Genomic DNA, 23,881 nt, shown 5'->3' on the forward strand with positions numbered 1-23,881 from the left:
CTAGGTGATTGGTTTTCACCAATGGCTGGTGAACCTTTAGGTTGGTGAAAAAGGAGGAACAATATGGCTCAGAACTTAGAAGATTGATTGTCTGAATGCAATTCTGCATCTTTAAAATTCTCAAACTGGTCTCTCTTTGGGACTGGGAACCAAAATGACCCTCCTTTTAAAGATTCCTAAAGAAGACAGTGCCCCAAGACAATACAAAACAAGATAATGATACTTATTTATAAAAACAATGAGCCAATAAAAATAAATTGAAACATCCTGAGATATTTAGACATCACTTTAGAAAAGCTGACAGAATTTAAATAAATATTTCTGTAATCTAATTACAGTCAGAGAAATACTGATTTCTTATTTAGGCTTCATAAAAGGGGTTGACTTAGGAAAGTTCACCTCAGAGCTTCAATAATCTTTTACTTTCTGAGTTTCTCCCACATGAACTTTGGTGACACAAATCTTTCCTTTATCAAATGATCTCATTAAATTGTCCCAGTAGTGTTCAAAATTCTAATTAAATGATGATACTCATTTTCAGAAATTTTAGTGTCATTCACAATATCTATATCAACTTCCCAGCTGGGAACTATAATTCATGGCCAGTATCTACTTAGTTGAAAGATGTTTATGCCTTACAAAAGGGATATAATTTTTATTGTCAAATAGAAGGAGGGAAAAGATTCAATTTCTCTGCATAGTACAAGAGCAAGTATCACAACACTGCATTACATGCATCTGCCTGAAAGACTTCATAGCCTTACTTGGAGTCAGACTGTTTTTGTCCTGTGTCATTGGGTCTGGCCCTATTTAGTAGAGCTGTTCTTTTTGCACTGAAAGAATCTCTGCCTCCCAACTTGTCATTAGGCTGCCACAAAATTATATTCATCCTAGAAAAATAAATGGTATAGATTGAGGGCATTGTGTGCTGGGTCAGCTCACACTGGCTTAAGAGCTGGTTGTGTGCATCTCTTCCCAGTTCTGGAATCAGTGATGTCATGTGGTTGTTTGAAATCATCCATAGCTTAATTAGTTACACTAGAAAAAAGAACAAACAATGTGTATCTGGGTGCCAACCACCCAACAGAGTAGCAACACATGGGCTCAAAATAAAATAAGATGTTTTCAGAGAAAATCAAACGAATAATTTTCAGATGGATTATGAAGTATGTTGAGGTGTGGTCAGCAGGTTCATGAACACTGTATACTACTCTTCATATAGAGTGTAGTTAACAATGTAGACTTATTGAGTGACTGCCAAGGTACTTTTGGAATAATGCAAAAAAACCCCTTAAACCTCATAGAATCACAATGTTGTTGAATCTTAGGGACAAAAACTTGTTAGATACTACTTTGTAAAGACCACTGGGGCTCTAGGGGAATGAGATGTTTTAGAAACAATGCAACTCACAGCGCTCACCATAGCATCACAGATCTGTACCTCTGAAACAAATAATGCAATATATGTTAAGAAAAAAAAAAGAAGAAGAAGGTAGCAGGAGGGGAAGAATGAAGCGGGGGAAATCGGAGGGGTAGACGAACCATGAGAGACGATGGACTCTGAAAAACAAACAGGGTTCTAGAGGGGAGGGGGGTGGGAGGATGGGTTAGCCTGGTGGTGGGTATTGAGGAGGGCACATTCTGCATGGAGCACTGGGTGTTATGCACAAACAATGAATCATGGAACACTTCATCTAAAACTAATGATGTAATGTATGGGGATTAACATAAGAAAAAAAAATATCTGTATATAGGACAAAGTGATGAAGATGAGGTCGAACCCTGCAACAGCAAATGCCACAAACAAACCATAGATTTTGTTGACCCGCACATTTTCTGCAACCAGTTTCACGATGGCCATATGCTCACAGTAGGAGTGGGAGATGATGGTTGTATGGTAAAATTGAAACTGGAACTTTATCAGTACTAGGCATGGGGCTACCAGAATGGCAGCCCTGAGCATTACCACAGCCCCTATTTGGGTGACCAGCTGGTGAGTGAAAATGGCAGTATATCTTAGTGGATAACAGATGGCCACATAATGGTCCAGAGCCATGGCCAGGAGGATGCCTGACTCTATGCACTCAAACGTGTGGATGAACCCCATTTGAAGCAAGCAAGAATCAAAATAAATCTCTGGTACATGAAACCAGAATATGCCAAGCATCTTGGGCACAATGCTTGTGCCAAGTACAATATCTGTGACTCCTAGCATGCTTAGGAAAATGTACATGGGCTCATGGAGACTACGCTCTGAAATGATGATGATGAGAAGCAAGGAATTTCCAATCAAAGCAAAGAGATACATGGCACAGAATGGAATCCCGATCCAGTACTGCACAGACTCTAGACCTGGGATTCCTATTAGTGTCAACAGAGAAGGCATGAAGACTGTAATGTTGGAGATGGACATAATGTCTTTGGGTCTCCAGAAGAAAATGAAAGAAGTATCTCAGTCAGTGGTACCCTTCTTCTCTACTTCTTTTTTCATCCAAAGTCATCATAGTGAGTCTCTCTGATTTTGGCTGAAGTCTAAGACCATATCATCCATTTCACATATATTATTGATGGAAAAAAACTGACCCATAGATGCATATCACTGTTTGGACAAGGACATCCCCACGCACTAGTCCATAAGAAAAGGTTATGTGCATGGCAGGCCAAATGCATTAGAACTACCAGATCATCTGAGTAAGGCAATCAACTGCTGACCTTTCTATATGTCCTTCTGGACCTGTGGACAAAATAATAATGCTTGTTTATTTTGTTTGTAAATTGTACATTAATCAGATTTTCATAAATCTCTCCCTATCCAAAATTGCAGCTAATCCTTAGTGCTCTATTTTTTTTTCCACTGTCCCTGAGTCAGGAACTGTTAGTTTAGACAAGCAACTAATCAGACTCTAACCTGTATACTGGTATGAAAAGCTTCTTATGGAAGAGAAGAATGATAGAAACAGCTTCACCCAAGAGCATAATACACTTAGATATCTATGTCTATATATTACATATCTGCATAAGAATGGGTGTCCTTTTAAAATAATGTGATGTAGAGCTTGAGAAAAGATGATTCAAATACATGTAATTTTTACAATCTGGATCAAAGTTTCGTGCTATTTTTTACATTACTAGTAAAACTATTTTATTTTGTCTCTATTACTAACATGGAATTCCCAATGAGTGGCATGCTTAAAATAGCAGAAATTCTGTAATACACATTTCACAATTACTAGAGGCAAGAAATATCTAGGAGGCAAGGAAAATCTGAGACACAATGTAGAGGCAAGTGGACTCATTCTTGCTTACTAAAGGACATAGGTAAATGGATAACCTAGCGAGAATAGAGGTTAGTTTCTAGGGTTTAAAGTGTTCAGAGTTATCATTAGCAATGATAATTTGGTAATTATCATTACCAAAGATTGGTAAATTTAAGCTTGTTGATGTTTAAGAATATACATATCATTTGAATGCTTCGATCATTTTGGAGCTCAAGCTTCAAAAATGAATAGAAAATAAAGGGGTGAAAAGATAGTTTCCTTAAAAGGGAGTCCAATCTAGAAGTAGAAAAGGAAGACAGAGGGCAGAACTTGGGACACCAGAAATGATTCAGGAAAGGGCTGTAAAGCAACTCAAGATAATTTGATCACCACAATTCACTGATGACTGAATATTCTAAAAATTTGGGCTCTAAGTCCCCAAATGAGAGTTCTTCTCTGATAAAGATCATTGCTTTGAAAAATTGCATATCTAGAATCATGAAATTCTCAAGTTGTACAATAGAAAAATATTTGCTATCCTTTAAAAAACAGGGTTCAGTTATGTCATGCTTTCCTAGACTCTCCAACACTGTTGCTTTATGTCAGCAAGCTCACAATCACCTAACCATATACTGAATGTCACCAAATATGCCAGTTATTCAAAACAGCTGTGGTTTGTGCAGCTAAAACTCTAGTGAGGGATCATAGTCAGAGTGATCATTTATGAAGAAAGGTTGTATTCAGCCAACATGTATTTAGGATAGATTAGTCAGTCAGCTAAGTCCTTGATTTCCACAGCTTTGCTCTCCAGGGCTTCATATTACAAATCCATAGGTCACAGATTGTTTCTCATAAGGTTGACTTTTTCTTTCCTCATAGTTAATCAGAATTAGAATAGGAATCCTTTAGTAACAATCTCATTGTCTGGCTTATTCAAGATAAAGGAGCTGCCATGGGAGCATTACCTGATAGGTACAGATGGTGGGAAGGCAGGTGGGAGAGGACATAAGTGAGTACAGGGCAGGTGAGAAGGAGTGCTTATTATTGGAAAAACCAGTAGTGAAGCATTATGAGGTAAATTTGGGGATAGTGAGACTTTCCTTGCCCTTTGTTGTTGGGAACCAGTTCTGCTCTTATCAGACACCTGAAGACCATCATCAGTCTTCATAGCACTATCCCTCTTTACTTACCTCTTATCCATCTTTCTTCCTCTTGAGATTCTGGTCTCATTCCCTGGTATCATGTGCTGGACAGTGCCTCTTCTGTCTGCACCCTCAGTAACAGAACTTCGTCAATGTCATGAACTCTGATCCATTTGCTGCTGGTGCTATATCCAATATATGGACATCTCTGGGATAGCCTTTTCTGCTTTTGTTCTGTCCCTGCAAAACAAATTTGACCCTATTCTGTAAGTCTGTCTGAGATCATGTTGGTAGATTCATCCTCCAACAGAACTCACAGCAAGGTCTGTTTCATGCTGAAGCAGCAGCATAAATTTATTGAGCTTGAATTATAGAAGAAAGCTGCTGACTACCAATTAAAATGTTCCCCAGTGAATGTGGGGAAGGAGGAGTTCTGAATATGAACTGAGATATTTCCTCACCACTAGCCCAGTCCAGGAGGGGCCCAGCAGCTCAAAATGATACACTTTTGGGTCCATCCACACCTAATGCCTCTGAAATCATTTCTATAACTTGCAGAATCTCATTGCTCTTCTCTTTTCTCTTTCCCCAAAGGGTAAATTAATATACACAAGTTGTATTTTTATGAGTTCAGTTCCTTTTTTGTTGTCCTCATTTGCAAAAAACATCTATTTATAAATGACATATAAGATAAAAGGCTAGTATCTAAAATCTATAAAGAACATATCAAAATCAACAGCCAAAGAACAAATAATCCAATCAAGAAATGGGCAGAAGACATGAACAGACCTTTCTCCAAAGAAGACATATAAATGGCCAACAAACACATGAAAAAATTTTTGCTCAAGGTCACTCAGCATCAGGGAAATATAAATCAAAACCACAATGAGATACTACCTCACACCAGTCAGAATGGCTAAAATTAACAAGTCAGGAAACAACAGATGTTGGCGAAAATGGGGAGAAAAGGGAATCCTCTTACACTATTGGTGGAAATGCAAGCTGGTGCAACCACTCTGGAAAACAACATGGAAGTTTCTCAAAATGTTGAAAATAGAGGTAACCTATGACCTAGCAATTGCACTACTGGATATTTATCCCAAAGATACAAACATAGTGATTGGAAGGTGCACCTGCACCCCAATGTTTATAGCAACAATGTCCACAATAGCCAAACTAAGGAAAGAGCCCATAGAGTGTGCACACACACAAAATGGAATACTTCTCAGCCACCAAAAAATGAAGTCCTGCCATTTGCAATGATTGGATGGAACTAGAGGGTTTTATGCTAAGTGAAATAAGCTAATCAGAGAAAGACAATTATATGATCTCACTGGTATGTGGAATTTAAGAAACATAGGATCATAATGGAAGAGATGAAAAAATAAAACAAGATGAATACAGAGAGGGAGACAAACCATAAGGGATGCTTAATCATAGGAAACAAACTGAGGGTTGCTGAAGGGGATGGGGTGATGGGGTAATTCGGTGTTGGACATTAAGGAAGGCACATGATGTAATGAGCACTGAGTGTTATATAAGACTGATGAATCACTGACTTCTACCTCTGAAACCAATAATACATTATATGTTAATTAATTGAATTTAAATTAAAAAATGGAAAACAAAAATAAAGTAAAACATAAAAAATAAATCTAAAAAACAAACTAAAAAACAAAGAAACAAAAACAAAGTGGTTATACCATTTTACATTCTCATCAGTAATATATGGAAAAACATCCAAAGAACACTTAGATGTGGGCATGTTCCTACTGCATGAATTCTACAAATATCCTTATGGCCCTTCTTTCACTGAGACACTTCCAGGGAAAAAATCTGTATCTACAATGGCTCTTTACCATATATTTAATTCTCATTCTCTTGTAGTCTCATTCCTCAGATTTTTATTTTGTTGAAGCTAAGTTTGTAAATTCAGTAATATTTTCAGAATGTCCAGCTATGATGGACATTTCTAAATCCTTCTGTACTGAGCTCTGAGCCGGTTGTTGCCCATTTGATGAAATTTTTCTCCATCCCTCCCTTTCTACCTTCCTCCCTCTTTTCTTCCACTCTTCCCTCAGAATGCAGGTGTTTTGTACCTCATAGATATGGAGGAATCATGTCATCTGCTCTTGATGCAAGTAAAAAGAAGATATCATATATACTTTCAATGTTTTAGAAATATGGGAAGAAGGATGGATATATCTTTCATCATTAGAACAAATTATGAATTCTAAGAAATACTTATGCACATGGTACCTTTCTCCTTGACATGATTCACCTGGTTTCTAGACTTTCTTGTATGTTGCTAACTTAAGAGGTACTTGAGGTAAATGTTAAAACACTGGTGAATTTAGGAAGAATCCTTTCAGGAGGATGGAGGAGGCATTCACAGTGGATTTCAGGGAGAAGAAGAGATAGAGGTAAAAGGGCAAAGGACTTTAAATGCTCTTTCTAGAATTTCATCTGTGAAGGAGACAGATACAATGGTACTGATTCATGTTGAATAGAATTGATTCAGAGGTCGGACTGGCACATATTAACTTATCATTAGCTCATTCTTGAGTCACCAAAGAACAATTCAGGCTAGTGTATCATTTTGTTTCCCTCCTCTTCTTCTCTTCTACTGATTTTATTTAAATTTTGGTCCCCCGCCCCCAATATTCTATCCTGGGTCCCTTTCACTCTCAAACTATACATTATTGCTTGTAATTTAATCTCTCAAAATAACTAAGGTATCAATTTTATTATGCCAACTCTTATAACAATATTTTCAGCACATATCCTGATTCTCTGCCTGGTTTGGCATGTCATATCTAAATTTCAGTTCATGTTAAACATATTTTGAAAGATGGTCCTCACCATTTCCTTTGCCTGAAGAAGGGAAACAACTTTTTTCCACTTTATTGTAATACCTGGAAATACCTTCACAAATAGATCAATACCTATTTATTTTCCTTTTTGCCTGAATTTCATGGGGTTTTTTTGGGGGGGTAGGCTAATGAACAATCTCTAAAGGATCATCATTCAAAATTTTTTTCTTAAAAAAATTGATATGTATTCATTTTGAAGCATACACCATTATGACAATACAGTTTTTTAGCAGAGTAAAATCAATTACATCTATTTCCATCTTTTTTTTTTAAAGTAATCTAGTCATTAAGTGATTCATATTGTCAAAATCACTGATAAATCATATGGAATACAGAATCAAGAAATTAATGTCTATCTATGAGGTCAATTGATTCCCCAAAACAATATCAAGGCTGTTCAATAGAGAAAGACTAGTCTTCTCTACAAATAATACTGAAACAACTGGATATCCATATCAAAAAAATCAACTTTTTTTCTATATAACAATTAACTTGAAATGGATTATAAACCTAAACGAAATATCTAAAATTATAAAATTGTGAGAAGAATCCAGAACAGTTTTTGTGACCTTATAATTATGCAAACATTTCTTAGAAAGGACCAAAAAGCATAAACTAAGAGAAAAAAATGATAAATTAGACTTCATTACAATTTAAAAATACGTTGTCCTTTCAAAGATGCTATTAAGAAGATTAAAACAAGCCATGGACTGGAGAAGGTACTTGTAAAACACATATCTAATCAATTATTTGTACCTAGGATAGATAAAAACATTTTCAACAAAAAAGACGAAGTCAATTTTTCTCTAAAATTTTTCTTTAGTAACTCTTTAAATCTATTTTCTCATTATACCATGATATCGGTGGCACAGCAGAGAGCATATTGCTAAGACAGGTTATCACCTCAAAATGAAAAATCTAGAGACAAACTAACTTAAATTTTATTTATGGAGCTAGAAATATTTAGTCTATTTAGATATATTTAGGAATATTTATTAAGCTATGCCCAAAAGATTTGAAGTTACTGTACATACACACACAAAAAGATAATGAATTGGTCATAAGCTCATGAAAAGAGTCTCAGCATATTCAGTCATTAGAGAATGCTAATGAAAATCACAATGAGGTGGGGCACCTCGGTGGCTCAGTCGGTTAAGGGTCTGCCTTTGGTTCAGGTCATGATCTCAGGGTCCTGGGATAGAGCCCCGCATCCAAAAGGCTCCCTGCTCAGCAGGGAGTCTGTTTCTCCCTCTGCCCCTTCTCACCACCTGTGCTCTCTTTCTCTCTCTCTCAAATAAATAACAAAATCTTTTTTAAAAAATCACGGAGAGATGTATCTACACACCAGCTACGACAGATGAAATTAAAGACTGGTTTTGCTGAGTACTGGTGATAATGTGGAACATCTGGAACTCTCACATACTGCTGATGGGAATGTAAAATTGTAGAGCCACTTAGAAAGTGGTTTGAAATTTGTTTTAAAAGTTATCCTTACACATAGCATAAGACTCAGCATTCCCACTCCTGGTACTTACCCAAGAGCCATAAAAATGCTAGCTTGTGCAGAATTTCTACCCAAATTATCATAACAATATTGTTCATAGCAGCCTAAAATGTTGGACATGTGGTTTCTTTTCAAAAATGTGTTAACATTGGGCTTTTATTCCTAAAAGGTAAAAGTCGTCTGGAACTGAGTAGTAGCGCTTTCTTCATAAAGGGAAATGCCTCTTCTTTCTGCTTCAGTCCTCACTAGTTTTTAATCTGTTTCATTTTTGTGATGTTTCTGGGCTTGTTAGTATTTTAGTTTTTTTTTTTCCTCCTGGCTTTTCAGATTGATAAATATAATTTTGGCATCATGTTCCCTCTGTGCCACTGACAGCATCTTATGCTGAAAACAAGTTCAGTGAACTTCTGACATAGTTATATCCTCTTTTCCTGTCAGAACTTGATGGTCTATTTGCACTCACACACTCAAGCTGTTTACCAGTATTTCTTGGTTTCCTTCTCTTCTCTGCTCATCTATAAATTTGTGGCTTTTCAACTTCCTCTGCATAAGTGAATATGAGCCCAACTGATGTGTCACTTACAGATGAAAGCATTAGCATTCTGGTGTTTTCTCACCATCTTTTCATTCTCTTGCAGCATCTATTCTAAGAGCTTCGATTGAAATGTTAAGAGGTTCCATCAACTTCTCTTACTGATACTTATTTGGTGCATAAATTCACCCTCCACCCTCTACCCACATTGTAAATGTAGCTGAGAGAGAGAGAAATTTTATGTTTAGTCCCTTGAGATTTGGGGGCTATTTGTTACTGTAGCATAAATTAGCCTAAACTGATTTGTACAACAATGAGATGAGGCAGATTCTTGGTGCGATCCTCAGAGTAAATTAAGTAGGTCACCTACAAGAACTAAACTCACAATGAATGACATGTAATAAAACATTACAAATAAAATTGAGTTGCTGTTTTCAACATTTCTCTATCATCAGTGTAAGAATGGAAGTTTGACCCACAGGATCTGGGTGATGTTTCTGGTGGTTATGGGATTGAAGAAGAAGAAGAGAATCCCTCAGAAGCCAGACTGGTTTAAGTGGAGACCCACTGTATAAAGATCCTCTTGAAGAAATATTTAGGGGTCATCATTACAGGTTATAATTAATCATAATTAATTATATTATATTTGAATTTTAAGATATGGAACTACTCATAATATGATTGGTTGAAAAATTTAGTTTTTTGTTTGTCTAGTTTAGAATCCAGATTCTGCCACAGGCTAACTGTGATTTGGAGCATTACACTTGACTTCGCTATGTTTCTATTTCCATATCTGCATGATGGAGAAAATACTGAAAATGGTTTTATATATCTATTCTATGGATTAAATGGTCTTCATCTATGTAAATCACTTAGTATGGTACCCCATATAGAGCTTCTGTCAAATAAATGCAGGACTTTAATTATGATGTTTTTGAACTTAAAATTAGGATATAGAGCTACTATCGGGCAGTGTGAAATTTAGCGGGGTGTTTCATACATTTCTATCAGGTATTGTGAGAAAGTAATGACTAATAAAATCTAAGTACTTATGGAGAAAATTCTACCAGGAACTTTACTAATTGCTTTATTCACATCATTGTATTTAATTTTTAAACCCTCAAAATGAAACTCTATTTTATTCCCCTATTTACAAATGAGGAAATTTAATTCAAACAGGTCAAATCACAGAAAAGTCCCACACATATTGAGTTAAATAGCTAGAATTTGGACTTAACTATATCTGATTCAATCATCCAACTTCAAATTACAGACTTAGTTCTTGCAAATACCACCTTTTCACTATGTGTCTTCAATCAAGTTACATAAATTCTCTCAACTTCTTAATTTATATAATGAGAATAATAATACTAATGAATTCACAGGATTGTCATAGATCACCACTAATTATTATTATGGAATGGCTTCTGAACTACCTTGAAAAATTAAGAACTAGGTCAGTAAAAAATATCCTTGTCCATTTTCATGATTCCACTGAATTGAGTACTTTCAAAGATAGATACCTAAAAAATGGAAGAGAACTCAATAAATCGAGTGAATTGGTTAAAAACTGAAAAATAAATGATATAAATAATGCCACCCATCACCTTATATAATTATCACTTGGTTCTAAGACAGGGATCTGTCTTAAATCCTTGGCTGACTGGTAATTAGCCAAGACTCTGTTTATGAAGATATTCATTCTGGTTTGTGAAAGGTCAAAACCATGTGGAAAAAGAAGTTGAATCTTGCAGACCCTGTCTAGGAAGTTTACCTCAAGTTGTTCCTTCCCTCCCTGCCTTCCTGTTGATCACAAGCATGTTTACTAATGTCTACTACTGAGTGATTCATGTTAACCAAAGTTATTACAAAAGTTAAGGAAGGCACGTGATGTGATGAGCACTGGGTGTTACATGCAACTAATGTATCATTGAACATTCTATCAAAAACTAATGATGTACTATATGCTGGATATTTGAATTTAAATTTAAAAAAGTAGAGGCTTATTTTTTTGAGTCGTTTCCTACTGAAACCACTATTTTCGGGTCATTGTTTTTTGAAGCCATTGGCTAATTAAAAATAAAATGGTTTCTTAAAGTCAATTCTTTTTACTTTATATATTTGTTGTGTGGATTAAATTATCTTAATCTATGTAAATCACTTAGTAAGCTACCAGTTGAAAGTTATCTCTGCTTCATGACACACATTCAATGAATACTTAATATCAGCACAGTATGTTTTTAAAATTTTTTATTGCAAAAGCTTTGAACATGCACAAAACCAACATTATAATTAAACTCCATCTACCCGTCATCCAGCTTCTATAATTGGCAACTTTATGCTATTCTTCTATCTCCCACACTCCATATACTCCCATACTGTACACACTCTTTTGTGTCCTCACAAAATGTATCACAAATATGTATCACTAAATTGTGTGTATTTGGAAATACAAACCTCCCTAGGATCCATTCTACCTATTCCCAAGGGGAAAAACAAGTGAATCAAGTATTTAAGGTTTGAATAGTCAAACAGTGTCCTCACCAGGGTAAAACCTGGGGACTGTGCCTCCTTCTATAAGCTTACATCAAAGTAATGACATTCTGTATTTTCAGGGAGAAAGGGTGAGGCTATTTTTCTTTTCTCCATCTACTAAAGCTCACAACTTTCTTATAAACAATAATAAAGTATGAATTTGTTCCCATTTGGTGGACTAATATCCAGGCAATAAGGTCTGATCCAAATTCCTACGTTCTTAGGGTATTACTTGTCTGGATTAGACTCCACACCTCTTTCTAGGCAGTGTACGAACAATGCTATTGCGAATTTCCTTGGTTTTCATACTATAGACAATGGGGTTGACCACAGTTGGGAAGAAAAGGTAGGCATTGGCCATGACAGTCTGGAGAAGTGGAGGTAAGTGCCATCCAAAGTGATGCAGCAAGGAGAGGCTGATCATGGGCACATAGTACACAAGAACAGCACAGATGTGTGACACACATGTGTTGAGTACCCTCCACTGCCCAGCCCCAGAGGCTATTCCCCATACCGTGTGAAGAATCAACACATAAGAAACCACAATGAGCAATGAGTCCAGCCCAAATGTGGCGGTAATGACAAACAGACCCAGGATGCTATTGGGGTGGGTGTCTCCACAGGGCAATTTGATTAGATCCGAATGGAGACAGTAAGAGTGTGTGAGGGTATTGTGGCAACAGAAAGGCAGGCTCTTCAGGGGGAAGAGCAGTGGGAACATGAGCACCACACTTCAAAAGGCAATGGTGGCACCCATCCCAATGATGCGGGGAATTGTCAAGATGGTTGTGTAGTGCAGTGGGCTGCAGATGGCCACAAAACGGTCTACAGACATAGCCAGAAGGACACCTGACTCCATGATGGTAAAAGTGCATGGAAAACATCTGGAGCAGACAACCACCAAAACTGATATTAATTCCATAGAGGAAAATTCCTAGCACAGTGGGCATAGTGGAAGCAGAGACCCCAAGTTCAACAAAGGCTAGCATGCCCAAAAAGAAGTACATGGGTTGATGCAAACCAGGGTCAATCTGGATGATATGAAGAATGATGCAGTTTCCTAGGAAGATGATGATGTACATCAGGCAGAAAGGGATGGATACCCAGACGTGCTCTCCCTCTAGCCCTGGAATGCCAACAAGAGTGGATGTCGCAGGTGTGAATGCAATAGACCCATTGAAAATGTCATGGTGAGACTTCATTCAAAGACACAGGGAAGCACATGGAGAGTGGAGAATATAAATCTCTGGTCAGTTATTATACATGAAATGTCAAGCTCTTGATAGTCTTATTTAAAACATTTCCTTACCAAAGAGATGGAAAACTTATTTCTGAAACAAGGACACATGGAAACCACCCTTTGTGGAAGAGAAATCTGTTTAGATATGTGGAAGAGTATTTCTCCATGGGCTACATGCCAAACACACTAGGCATGAACAGAAATCTCCACTGGGCCATTTGTGGCAGTGAAAGGCAGTGATAATAAGCATGGAAATGACAGTTTTCCATGGAAATTGAAGACTGAAGAAGGATCTGGTAATTTTCTGCAGTTTGTACAGGAGTGAGTGTAAGTAGCAAAAGGAATATAACACAGTAATAAAGAGAATTCATTGTTCTAACACTTAATAGACTTGTGATCTTGGGAGAGCCACTTAAGTGAGATCCAGGTATTTGATATAAACACAATAATAGTTACATAGGATAATGTATGTAAATTGTTTGTCATTATATTTGGAACAGTAAATACTCAACACAGGAAATAAAAGGAACAATTAAGTATCAGAAAACAGGGCTAGTTTCTCCCAGTTTTTAGTATTTTCCAATGTCTTTTTTTTTAACTTACCAGTTCACTCTCCACTTACTATCCATGGATGATGGGGAAAGCTTCTCTGTCTCCTGCTGGAACCTGGGGTCCAAAGCCTTCAGGATCTCACAAGCTGAATATGATGGCAAGGATGGAGGTTAGGGCTATAGTTCTTTATCTGGGAATATGTTCATTAACACTAAACTCTACTCATCTGTAACAGAGCCTTGGGTGTGAAATGAGGAACCAGAGGTAGAATTCAGGATGAAGCTTGGGATAGAGATGGTGCATGAAGTTGAAGTCTTTTTCTCATACTGGGCTGGTGCTCTTGGTTAGGTATAACCAGTGGAGTGCTAATAAATGTTTAAAAACCATCTCTCTCAGTAAAATGACCTGATGTGTACCAGTTACCAATTTCTTTAGTTTAAACCATCACACTGTGAGCAATTGCAAGCTACCTATGTGATGCCACCAAATGGAGACCTGAGATATTTATAAGCAGCTTTCCCAACTTGGTGCAAGGCAGTTACCAGGATAACATTAAACATAACTCAACTGATTCTAGATATCAGATACTTTCTTACCAGGTGAACTGGCAGCAAGCATATCAATCCATGCCTCACTTTTCTTGCTGTTTCCTTCTAACCAGGCCATAAGCATAGTTACTACTTTCCTTTATATGCACTTAGCTGATCAGCATGGGAGGCAGGATGAGACAGAATCCCTCAGGGAGCAATTAACCAAGAATAATTATCCTTGGAAATTTCATCTGGATTCCAGAGAAGGGAAGAGAACAAGTCCTGCTGACAGGCTTGCCAAGGAATATATGTTAAGGGTATATAGATACAAAAGAAGAAAAAGAAACAACAAATAATTAATTTTATCATTAATTAGTATTTAAATAGAATATTTGTTTGCATTTTTAATGTTTTTTTCTGTTGTCTTTTGATTTTTTGTCCTCTAAAATATATATAGCATATGTAATTTTATGTAGTAAACATTTTTCTTTATGACAAATACTTTTTATTCTTAAATATATTTTTTATTCTTAAATAGCTATTCCATACACAAATTCAAAATAGATACAATTATGAAGATATAAAGATAGAACCGCAGATGGAGATGGGAAGTGATCTAGACAGTTGATAGAGTGACAGTAACAGTGATAGAGACTTTAATAGAATTGAGAGAAAGTGAGGAGAGAGGAGAGAACTTTAATTCCATCTGGAATTTGTTTAGGAGACATGGGTAACTAAAGATTTCATTTAGTTATTCACAAATATAGAAACCATTTTAACACACGTATTAATAGATAATCTGGTGTTTCCTCAACCAGTTTGCAGGAATATATGTTTTATTTTAAATTTGTATATTAATATGGATCTATGTCTTGACTCTGTATTCTGCCTTTGGCTCTAAACATCTATTATGTCATATTCACACTGCTGCAATTATTCTTTTTATAATGTATAAGTTCATATCTAACTGGTCAAGTAATTTTTAAAAAATTTCTTACTAATGCCTATGTTTCTTCTTTTAAATAAACAGTACAGGGCGCCTGGGTGGCTCAGTCATTGGGCGTCTGCGTTCAGCTCAGGTCATGATCCCGGGGTCCTGGGATCGAGTCCCACATCGGGCTCCCTGCTCGGCGGGAAGCCTGCTTCTCCCTCTCCCACTCCCCCTGCTTGTGTTCCCTCTCTTGCTGTGTCTCTCTCTGTCAAATAAATAAATAAAATCTTTATAAATAAATAAATAAATAAATAAATAAATAAATAAATAAATAAATAAATAAACAGTACAACCCAGCATGTATAAAAATAGAGCAATGGCACATATATAAACATTAAAACCATAAAATTCTTAGGAAAAAACATAGAGGTAAACTGTCATGACCTTCGATTAGACAATAGATTCTCAAATGTGACACCAAAGCATGAACAACAAAATAAAAACCATAGATAAATTGGATTTCATCAGAATTAAAAATTTTGACATTATCAGGTGACAGTATCAAAAAATAAAATGATAACCTACAAAATGGGAGAAATATGTACAAATGATATATCTGATAAGGGTTTAATACCCAGAGTATATAAAGAACTCAAACAACTCAAAACCAAGAAGACAAACAACTCAATTTAAAAATAGGCAGAGGACTTGGATCAGTATTTTGCTAAAGAAAATATAGAAATGATCAATGACACATGAAATAAAAATTAAAACCACAATGAAATACTACTTCACACTTACTAAAATGTCTAGAATTAAAAAAATTAAAAACTAGTAAGTTGTGGCAAAGATAGGGAAAATTGGAACCATCATACATTGCTGGTGGGAATGTAAAATGATGCAAATTCTGTGGAAAACTGCCTGGCAGGTTCTAAAAAAATTAGGCATAGAATTACATATAATGTAGTAATTCCATTTCTAAGTATGTACCCCCAAATTAAAAAGAGGTACTCAAACAAATACTTTTATATGGTTGTTCACTGTAGCAGTATTTACAATAGCCATATGGTGGAAATAACCAAAGTGTACATCAACAGATTAATGTATAAAACAATGTATATACATACAAATGGGACATTTTTCATCCATATAATGGAATACAGTTATGGATACATGCTGCAAGATGGTTGAACTTTGAAAACATTATGTTGAGTGAAATAAGCCAGACACAAAACATAAATATTATATTATTCCACTTATACAAGTAAGCAAATTCATAAAAATGTAAAGTAGATTAGAGGTTACCAGGGGGATGAGGAGTTATTGGTTAAAAGGTATAGTTTCTCGAAGCAATCTGATCTGTCAATCAAAGAAAGACAAATAGCATATGATTTCACCGGTATATGGAATTTAGGAAACAAAACAGATGAACGTGTGGGTAAGGAAAAAAAAAAGAAGAAGAAGAAAGGAGAGAGGGAGAGACAAACTATAAGAGACTCTCAATGATAGGTAACAAACTGAGGGTTGATGGAGGAAGGTAGGTGGGGATGGGCTGGATGGGTGATGGGTATCGAAGAGGGCACTTGTTGTGATGAGCCCTGGGTGTTATATGTAAGTGATGAATCACTGAATTCTACTCCTGAAACCAATATTGCAGTGTATGTTAACTAGAATTTAAGTAAAAATTTGGAAGAAAAAAAATGTGTGTTTCTTTGTTTTAATAAAAATATATTTCTTCCCCCCAGCCCTGAAAAAAGAAAAAGAGGTATAGAGTTTCTATTTTAGGTGATGAAATATTTTGGAATTGGTGGTGATAGTTATATAACATTGTAAATATTATTAATTTCACTGAATCGTACACTTAAAAATTAGAGGGGATGGGGTGGGGGGCGGGTTAGCCTTGTGATGGGTATTAAAGAGGGCATGTACTGAAAGAAGCAAACAATGAATCATGGAACACTACATCAAAAACTAATGATGTAATGTATGGTGATTAATGTAACATAATAAAAAAACAAATAAAAAAAGAAGGAAAAAATTATAACAAATGTTATGGCACATATATTTCACCACAATAAAAATTTTTTTTAAAAATCAGGATGCAAGCAATAAAATAGATTAGCATTTAATTGGAATTATGTTGAATTTACAGGTTGCTTTGGAGTCAATATTATTACAATGAACAATATGCAATGAACATTTCCTACATTTATTTCAAACACACATACATTTTTGCTTACTAATTCATTTATTTAATTTATTTTTTATTTTTTAAGATTTTATTTATTTATTTGAGAGAGAGAGAGTGGGCAAGAGCAAGAACATGAGCGGGGGGGACAAAGGGAGAGGGAGAAGCAGACTCCCTGCTGAGCAGGGAGCTCTGACACAGGGCTGGATCCCAGGACCCTGGGATCATGACCTGACTCGAAAACAGACACTTAACCAACTGAGCCACCCAGGCATCCCTTGTTTACCATTTTAAATGACATCATTTTTCTATTTAATTTTTCCATTCATCATAGCTGCTGTAAAACATTATTGACTTTCCCCCAGCTTTGTTGAGGATAATTGACAATAAAAAATCGCTTATATTGGATGTGTGTAACTGATGACCCAATATAGGTATACATTATGAAAGATTCACCAAAACCAAGCCAATCAACATATCCATCACTTCAGACCTGTACCATTTCCTATCTTTTTCTCTTTTGTGATGAGAATATCCAAGATCTACCCTCTCAGCAAATTTCAAGTACACAATACAGTATAAAAATTTATGGATTTGTATGCTGCTTTTGTGGAACTCCATTGACTTTCCTATGCTTTATAAAGACTAGGAAAATAAGTAAATAAATAAATAAAAATCAATTGATAAAATCTAGAATTTGTTTTTTTTTTCTTCCCCAATTCTTATATTTCTTTAACTTGTATTAGCTAAAACCCCAATTATAATACGATATTCTGCAACAGTCTTGACACTGGGTATACTAGCCTATTTAGCTTCTTCACACTTTGGAATACATTTTCTTAACGCCCTATTCTTTATGTCACTGAATTTCACCATAGCTGAGACCACTTAGGGCAGAGCAAAAACCATAAGAAGGAAGATTTATTCTTCTGACTCTGTAGTCTCTCTAAATCTACCTCTGGGGAAAGCTATTGCTCAGCTACCCAGATGACATATTCTTTAATTCTCTGGGTCTCAAAGTCTGATATTAAATTACCCAGCCTCCTCCTCTTATGAAAGACTGTTCTCACTTTAACAATCTCTTAGTGCCCTGTTTTGTTTAATTGCATCTGCAAGAGTATGTCATTTTTCTTTAAGTTCCTCCAGAGCTCTCCATTTCTATCTTGTGTGGTATTCCATCTTTCTTAGTCATTGTTATCCAGCTGAAGATTTAGTGGTCAGGAGACAGTAGGATACAGAGCATCACCTTCAAAATTTCCAGGGCAATAACTCAGTAATGGTGCCTCCAGCAGCTAAGCAGAGACAGAGGTCTCCTAACTCCTTCAGCATCTACACATCCCTGAGCCCTCAACCTGAAAGTTTCTTAAAATTAAGGCTGTCAAGAACCATGAGAGACTATGGACTCTGAAAAACAAACTGAGAGTTCTAGAGGGGAGGGGGGTGGGGGGATGGGTTAGCCTAGCAATGGGTATTAAAGAGGGCACGTACTGAATAGAGCACTGGGTGTTATACGCAAACAATGAATCATGGAACACTACATCAAAAACTAATGATGTAATGTGGTGATTAACATAACATAATAAAAAAAATAATGATGATGATAAAAAAATTAAGACTGTCAATTCAATCATTGTTTATCCTATCATATTTCATACATTCTGGGTGGGAAATTGGCATTTTCTTAATTCCCCACTGCCAAAATCAATCATTAAAAAGTCTTCTTCTCTAAGGCTCACTTAAACCACTCATTTAAGCAAATATTTTGTCAGCACATTATAATCTATTTACTCTCCAACTACCCTTCATTCCTTGGAGAATTTGTCCCTGAACCAGAATCTTATTTGCTGCAACTTTTTGTCAACATTTTATGTGACTTCCATATCTATGATGACGACCCATTCCGACCATTTTTCTACGACTTATTGTTAGCAAGGCTAGGTTCAGTTTGGTGGGTTGGGTTCTTTAGAGTTTCTGTTCATAAAAATTACCATCATCATCAAAATAAAATTTATATTTATTAAATGCCAAGTACATCATATGTCATATTTCATTTAATTATCAATCCAATAAAGAAGGTACTAAAATAATTCCATTTTATCAGTCAAAAACCAATAGTTACATAATAGGGCAATTTTATACAGTTAGTGTGGGACAGGCAAACAAGGATTTCTAGTATCAGAATATTTTTTAACTCCTAAAATAGATTTCCTTACTGAAATTCAAGTGAATATAGCATATATTTCAATCCAAGATAATTATCCAGGATTCCAAGGGTCAGATTTCACATTCTCACAGCATGTGATATGCCTTGAAAAGGAGAGATTATAAAAATATTTACTTACTTTTTCAGATTGTGAGAATATCTTCTTGAATGAAGAAATTACGATACAGTCTGGAGACAAATTGTAGAAAATTATATTTGGTGTGATAAGATGATAAGAGCCTTTTTATGTAAGATTAAGTGTAAACATCCTATTCAATCTTTTATTGCCTTTTAATTTTGGCTTGGGTATGGCATTTTTAATCTTTTACTTTCTCCCTCAGTGATGCTTCATTGATGATTTAGGCCTGAAGTCCCCAAAATATATGGAAGAAAGTGTTAACTTTTAAGGTGTCTACATTGTCTCAGATGGGTTCATTTAATTTATTATTTGTTTTAATTCAGTATTATCTGTTCATACAATAAACCTATACTCTGTACCTATTTCATTGAGTAGACTTTATATAAATGGCTCAGAAAATATCTCATTTTAGAACTCACATTTTAATTTGAGAAAACCATGCAGATAATTATAGTTTAGTAGCTTCATGCTACTGGCCCAAGTGTTTCCTGATTGCAGTGGGAGTGTTTCATATTTCAGCAAAATTTCAACTGACTTTACAAAAGCTCAGCAACTCACCATTTTCACTTCCCAGCTCTACCCAAGAAAGTTCCATTTGGGTTCAACCCTAAAATATATACTTCTTTATTCAGAGTTCTCTTATGTTTGCTTAAGAATAAGTTACAATGCAAGATAATAGCATGTCTAAGAGAATTGAGAATATCATTATTTTTTCAAAGTCTTTAAGTGCTTTAGGAAAATGCATTGGTAACTTTGGCATTTACTGTCCTTTTAAGTGTTAAGGATTATTTATGGATTTCATTTATTCCCATTACTCATTGAAATAGTGTGTGTGTGTGTGTGTTTTCTTGAGAAATATCCAGCATTAGGCATTAATTGATGTGGGAGAAAAGCAAAATTACTTGGTCTTGAATCTGTTTGGTCTTGACCCCATAAATGATGGGGTTTAGCATAGGGGGCACCACCACATAGAGGTTGGCTACTAGGATGTGGCCATGGTGAGGGATGGTTTTCCCCCCAAAACGATGGGCAAAAAATGAAAAGAATGCTGGGGCATAGAACATAAGGATGACACAGATGTGGGAAGCACATGTGTTGAGGGCCTTGAATCTGGCAGCCCAGGAAGGTATCTGAAACACTGTGCAAAGGATCATGGTGTATGACATAATGACAAACACAATATCCAGTCCTGTAGACAGTAGGGCCACAGTCAGGCCATAGATGATGTTGACCTGATATTGTCACATGCCAATCTGGCAATACCCATGTGCTCACAGTAGGAATGAGGAACGATGTTTCTCCCACAATACCTAAGTCGGTGTACCAGGAAGATGAATGGAAGGCAGATGATAAAGCTCCTGACCACGGCTGTTATGCCAATCTTCCCAGTGACTGAAGAGGTTAAGATGTGGTGTATCTCAGTGGGTGACAGACGGCCACATGGCAGTCAAATGGCATGGCCAGGAGAATAGCAGATTCTGCCACAAAGATGAAATGTATGAAGAACATCTGGGACACACAGCAACCAAACGATATATCCATGGACTGGAACCAGAAGATGGCCAACATCTTGGGGGCTGTGGCTGGAGAGAAGTACATCTACCAAGGCCAGCATGGAAAGGAAGATATACATGGGGTCATGGAGACTGCGCTCAGTCACAATCATGAAATCAAGAAGACATTGCCTATGAGAGCCAAAACGTACATAGAACAGATAGGGATGGAGAGCCAGGTATGAGAATCTTCCAGTCCTGGGATTCCAGTTAGGACATACCATATATCCTGAGGACTGGTGTGATTATAAGAGGAAGAAGGAATCTGTGGCAGCATATTCCACACCTAGTACCTTGAATAAAAACCACAGGGCTGACTGAGGATTAAGGAGCACCACCTTAGGGTGAATTATGTCTGATCAGATTTTTTCCCTCAATATATTCTCCGTGGAAGGACAAGGAGATGTATTAACTAGCCTAAAATTGTACTCTGACCCTTTCCATGGAAGAATTAACACATATCTTGAAAAAAAAGTTAACATTTAATAAGTGCTTAGTATGTCTCATAGTACTTGCCAAACATAGCTCATTAAATCTTCACAATAGATTGTTGAAAAGACCTTTACAATAATCCTTCACATGGATATTGTTATTATTCCTATAAATGAAAAACTCCCACAGACTTCTTGGCCTAGATCCCATTGGATTCAGAGTCAAACAGCATAAATTTGAAAGCTCTAATCTCAGCCACCATCCAATACTGCCTATAGAAATAAAACTAGATACAAAAAAACATGTCATCAAAATTTTCACTGATGATGTCCCTGATTAAAATAGATACATGTGAAATTGGTCATACTGCTTATGGCAGAGAGAGGGAATTTTTTTACCAAAATAGTTTCCAGGCATTATATACACATAGGCCCTCTTCAGCATTGATTGACCACTGAACTGATGCTAAGGCCTATGTTGGGCATTGAGGATCCACAGGTGAATTAATTGAGTCTGGTCTAATCAACATGTTTCTTAAAATTATAGGATGAACATTAAAAACCTGAAGTATATACAATGTCAAACTCAGTTAGATTCTTAAATGGATATGCCCTGCATGTGGTGAGGAAAACTATTCTTTCCCTTTTGGATTACTGATTAAAAATTAGACAACATATTTATTATTTCAAAATACCCCACAGCAGCAAATACTAATATTTCACATTATGAGGTAGAGGTCCACAGTCCTTCAATAAAAAGGAGGGAAGATAATTTATTGGTTACTCTTTTTCTGTAGTTCCAAAAGAATGTGGATAAAATCAGGAGAGAATGTGGGTGAAAAGCAGGCTAGGAGATGAAACATGTGAGTGGGATGCGTGCGTGAGGGGGTGTATACATATTAACACACACATATAAATGAGGGTAGAGACATGGATCCAAACAAGTGGATGACAAGTGACTTCCATCCTCCCCCAAAACCCCATTCTCAAATAAAAGCTAGCTCAACTCATTGGCTGAAGAGGAACATGGACTTATGGGATGTTTGCCTTTTCATCCCTTGGTTGCACTGGAGTCAGATCATTGTACACTCTCATTTTACCATCTATGCATTTATTTTTTAATTAAGTGGTCAATGTTCTGGCACTTCATTTCATAGGATTAAAATGTGTGAACACCATTTATTTCTTTTCTTTTTTTAATTTGAAGTATAATGTATATACAATGTTGCATTAGTTTCACGTGTACCACACCGTGATTGGACTATTCTATATTTTAGGTTATACTCACCACAAGGATACTTCTCATATGTCACCATGCCGCGCCATTACAATACCACCAGCTATATTCCCTAAGCTTGACTTTTATTCCTGTGACTTATTAATTCCACAACTGAAAGTTTCTATGTCCCACTACCCTTCACCCATTTTACCCATCCTCTGTCCCCCTGCCCCTTCTAACAACCATTAGTTTGCTCTCAATAGTTAATTAAACCCCATGTTTTGAGTTATAGTGTAGAATATATAATACGGAAATGGTCACCCCATTAGGTCTTTCCTTAAGTTGATCTGTGATTCTTTAACAATACTGTAATATAATGTTGAGATGCTTAAGTCTCTGGATCTCCTTTGATTACATATACCAATTATTTAACCATTTCACATACAGCTAAAATTAATTGTTGAAAATTTCTTTTAAATGGGATTGTGGGGGTGCTCCTGGGTGGCTCAGTTGGTTAAGCGGCTGCCTTCGGCTCAGGTCATGATCCCAGGGTCCTGGGATCGAGTCCCGCATCCGGCTCCCCGCTCTGCAGGGAGCCTGCTTCTCCCTCTCCATCTGCCTGCTTCTTTGCCTACTTGTGCTCTCTCTCTATCTCTCTGTCAAATAAATAAATAAAATCTTAAAAAATAAATAAAAATAAAAAAAATAAATGGGATTGTGGGGTTCAGAGGGTGAGAGAAAAGATTAATGTGGGCGTATGCCTGACCCAGACCTGTGCCACAGCCATGCATGTGAGTCAAGTCCAGCTTGGGGAGGGGGTGTGTAGTGAGCAGGGCTTCATAAGGACATCAGAGATGGGGAAGAAGAGAGTCTAAGTGTTGAAAGAAACACAGAAATGGCAGTCAAAGAGAAATAAAACAAATTTTGTTTCTTCTGATCTTTTGGGACACCAGTGATCTGATTTATTTTATTTGGTTTCATTCTGGCATAGCATTATCACCTGCAGCTACCTAACTTATAGCTCTGGGGCTCCCTGAAGCATTTCTTTATAA

At 36.4% G+C, this 23,881-nt stretch overlaps 1 protein-coding gene and 2 pseudogenes across 1 annotated transcript; all 3 read right to left on the reverse strand.

Moving 5' to 3' along the window:
- Window positions 1-1,690: 1,690 nt before the first annotated feature.
- On the reverse strand, window positions 1,691-2,413 carry LOC123856485 (olfactory receptor 52A1-like). Its single transcript, XM_045892675.2, has one exon. It carries the CDS (start codon window positions 2,411-2,413, stop codon window positions 1,691-1,693), a length of 723 nt encoding a protein of 240 aa, XP_045748631.2.
- A 9,671-nt stretch (window positions 2,414-12,084) lies between these two features.
- Window positions 12,085-13,045, reverse strand: LOC123856484 (olfactory receptor 51I2-like; annotated as a pseudogene).
- Window positions 13,046-20,498: 7,453 nt separating this feature from the next.
- On the reverse strand, window positions 20,499-21,456 carry LOC123856654 (olfactory receptor 52Z1P-like; annotated as a pseudogene).
- Between the last annotated feature and the right edge of the window lie 2,425 nt (window positions 21,457-23,881).

Source organism: Mirounga angustirostris, unplaced genomic scaffold (assembly GCF_029215605.1).
Source record: "Mirounga angustirostris isolate CCGP_5_RB_7025 unplaced genomic scaffold, mMirAng1.0.hap1 SCAF_13, whole genome shotgun sequence".
Taxonomy (NCBI): Eukaryota; Metazoa; Chordata; class Mammalia; order Carnivora; family Phocidae; genus Mirounga; species Mirounga angustirostris.

Bases quoted from the DNA above. Each gene is read 5' to 3' on its own strand.
- LOC123856485 (XM_045892675.2), bottom strand. From the start codon at position 2,413: ATGTCCATCTCCAACATTACAGTCTTCATGCCTTCTCTGTTGACACTA.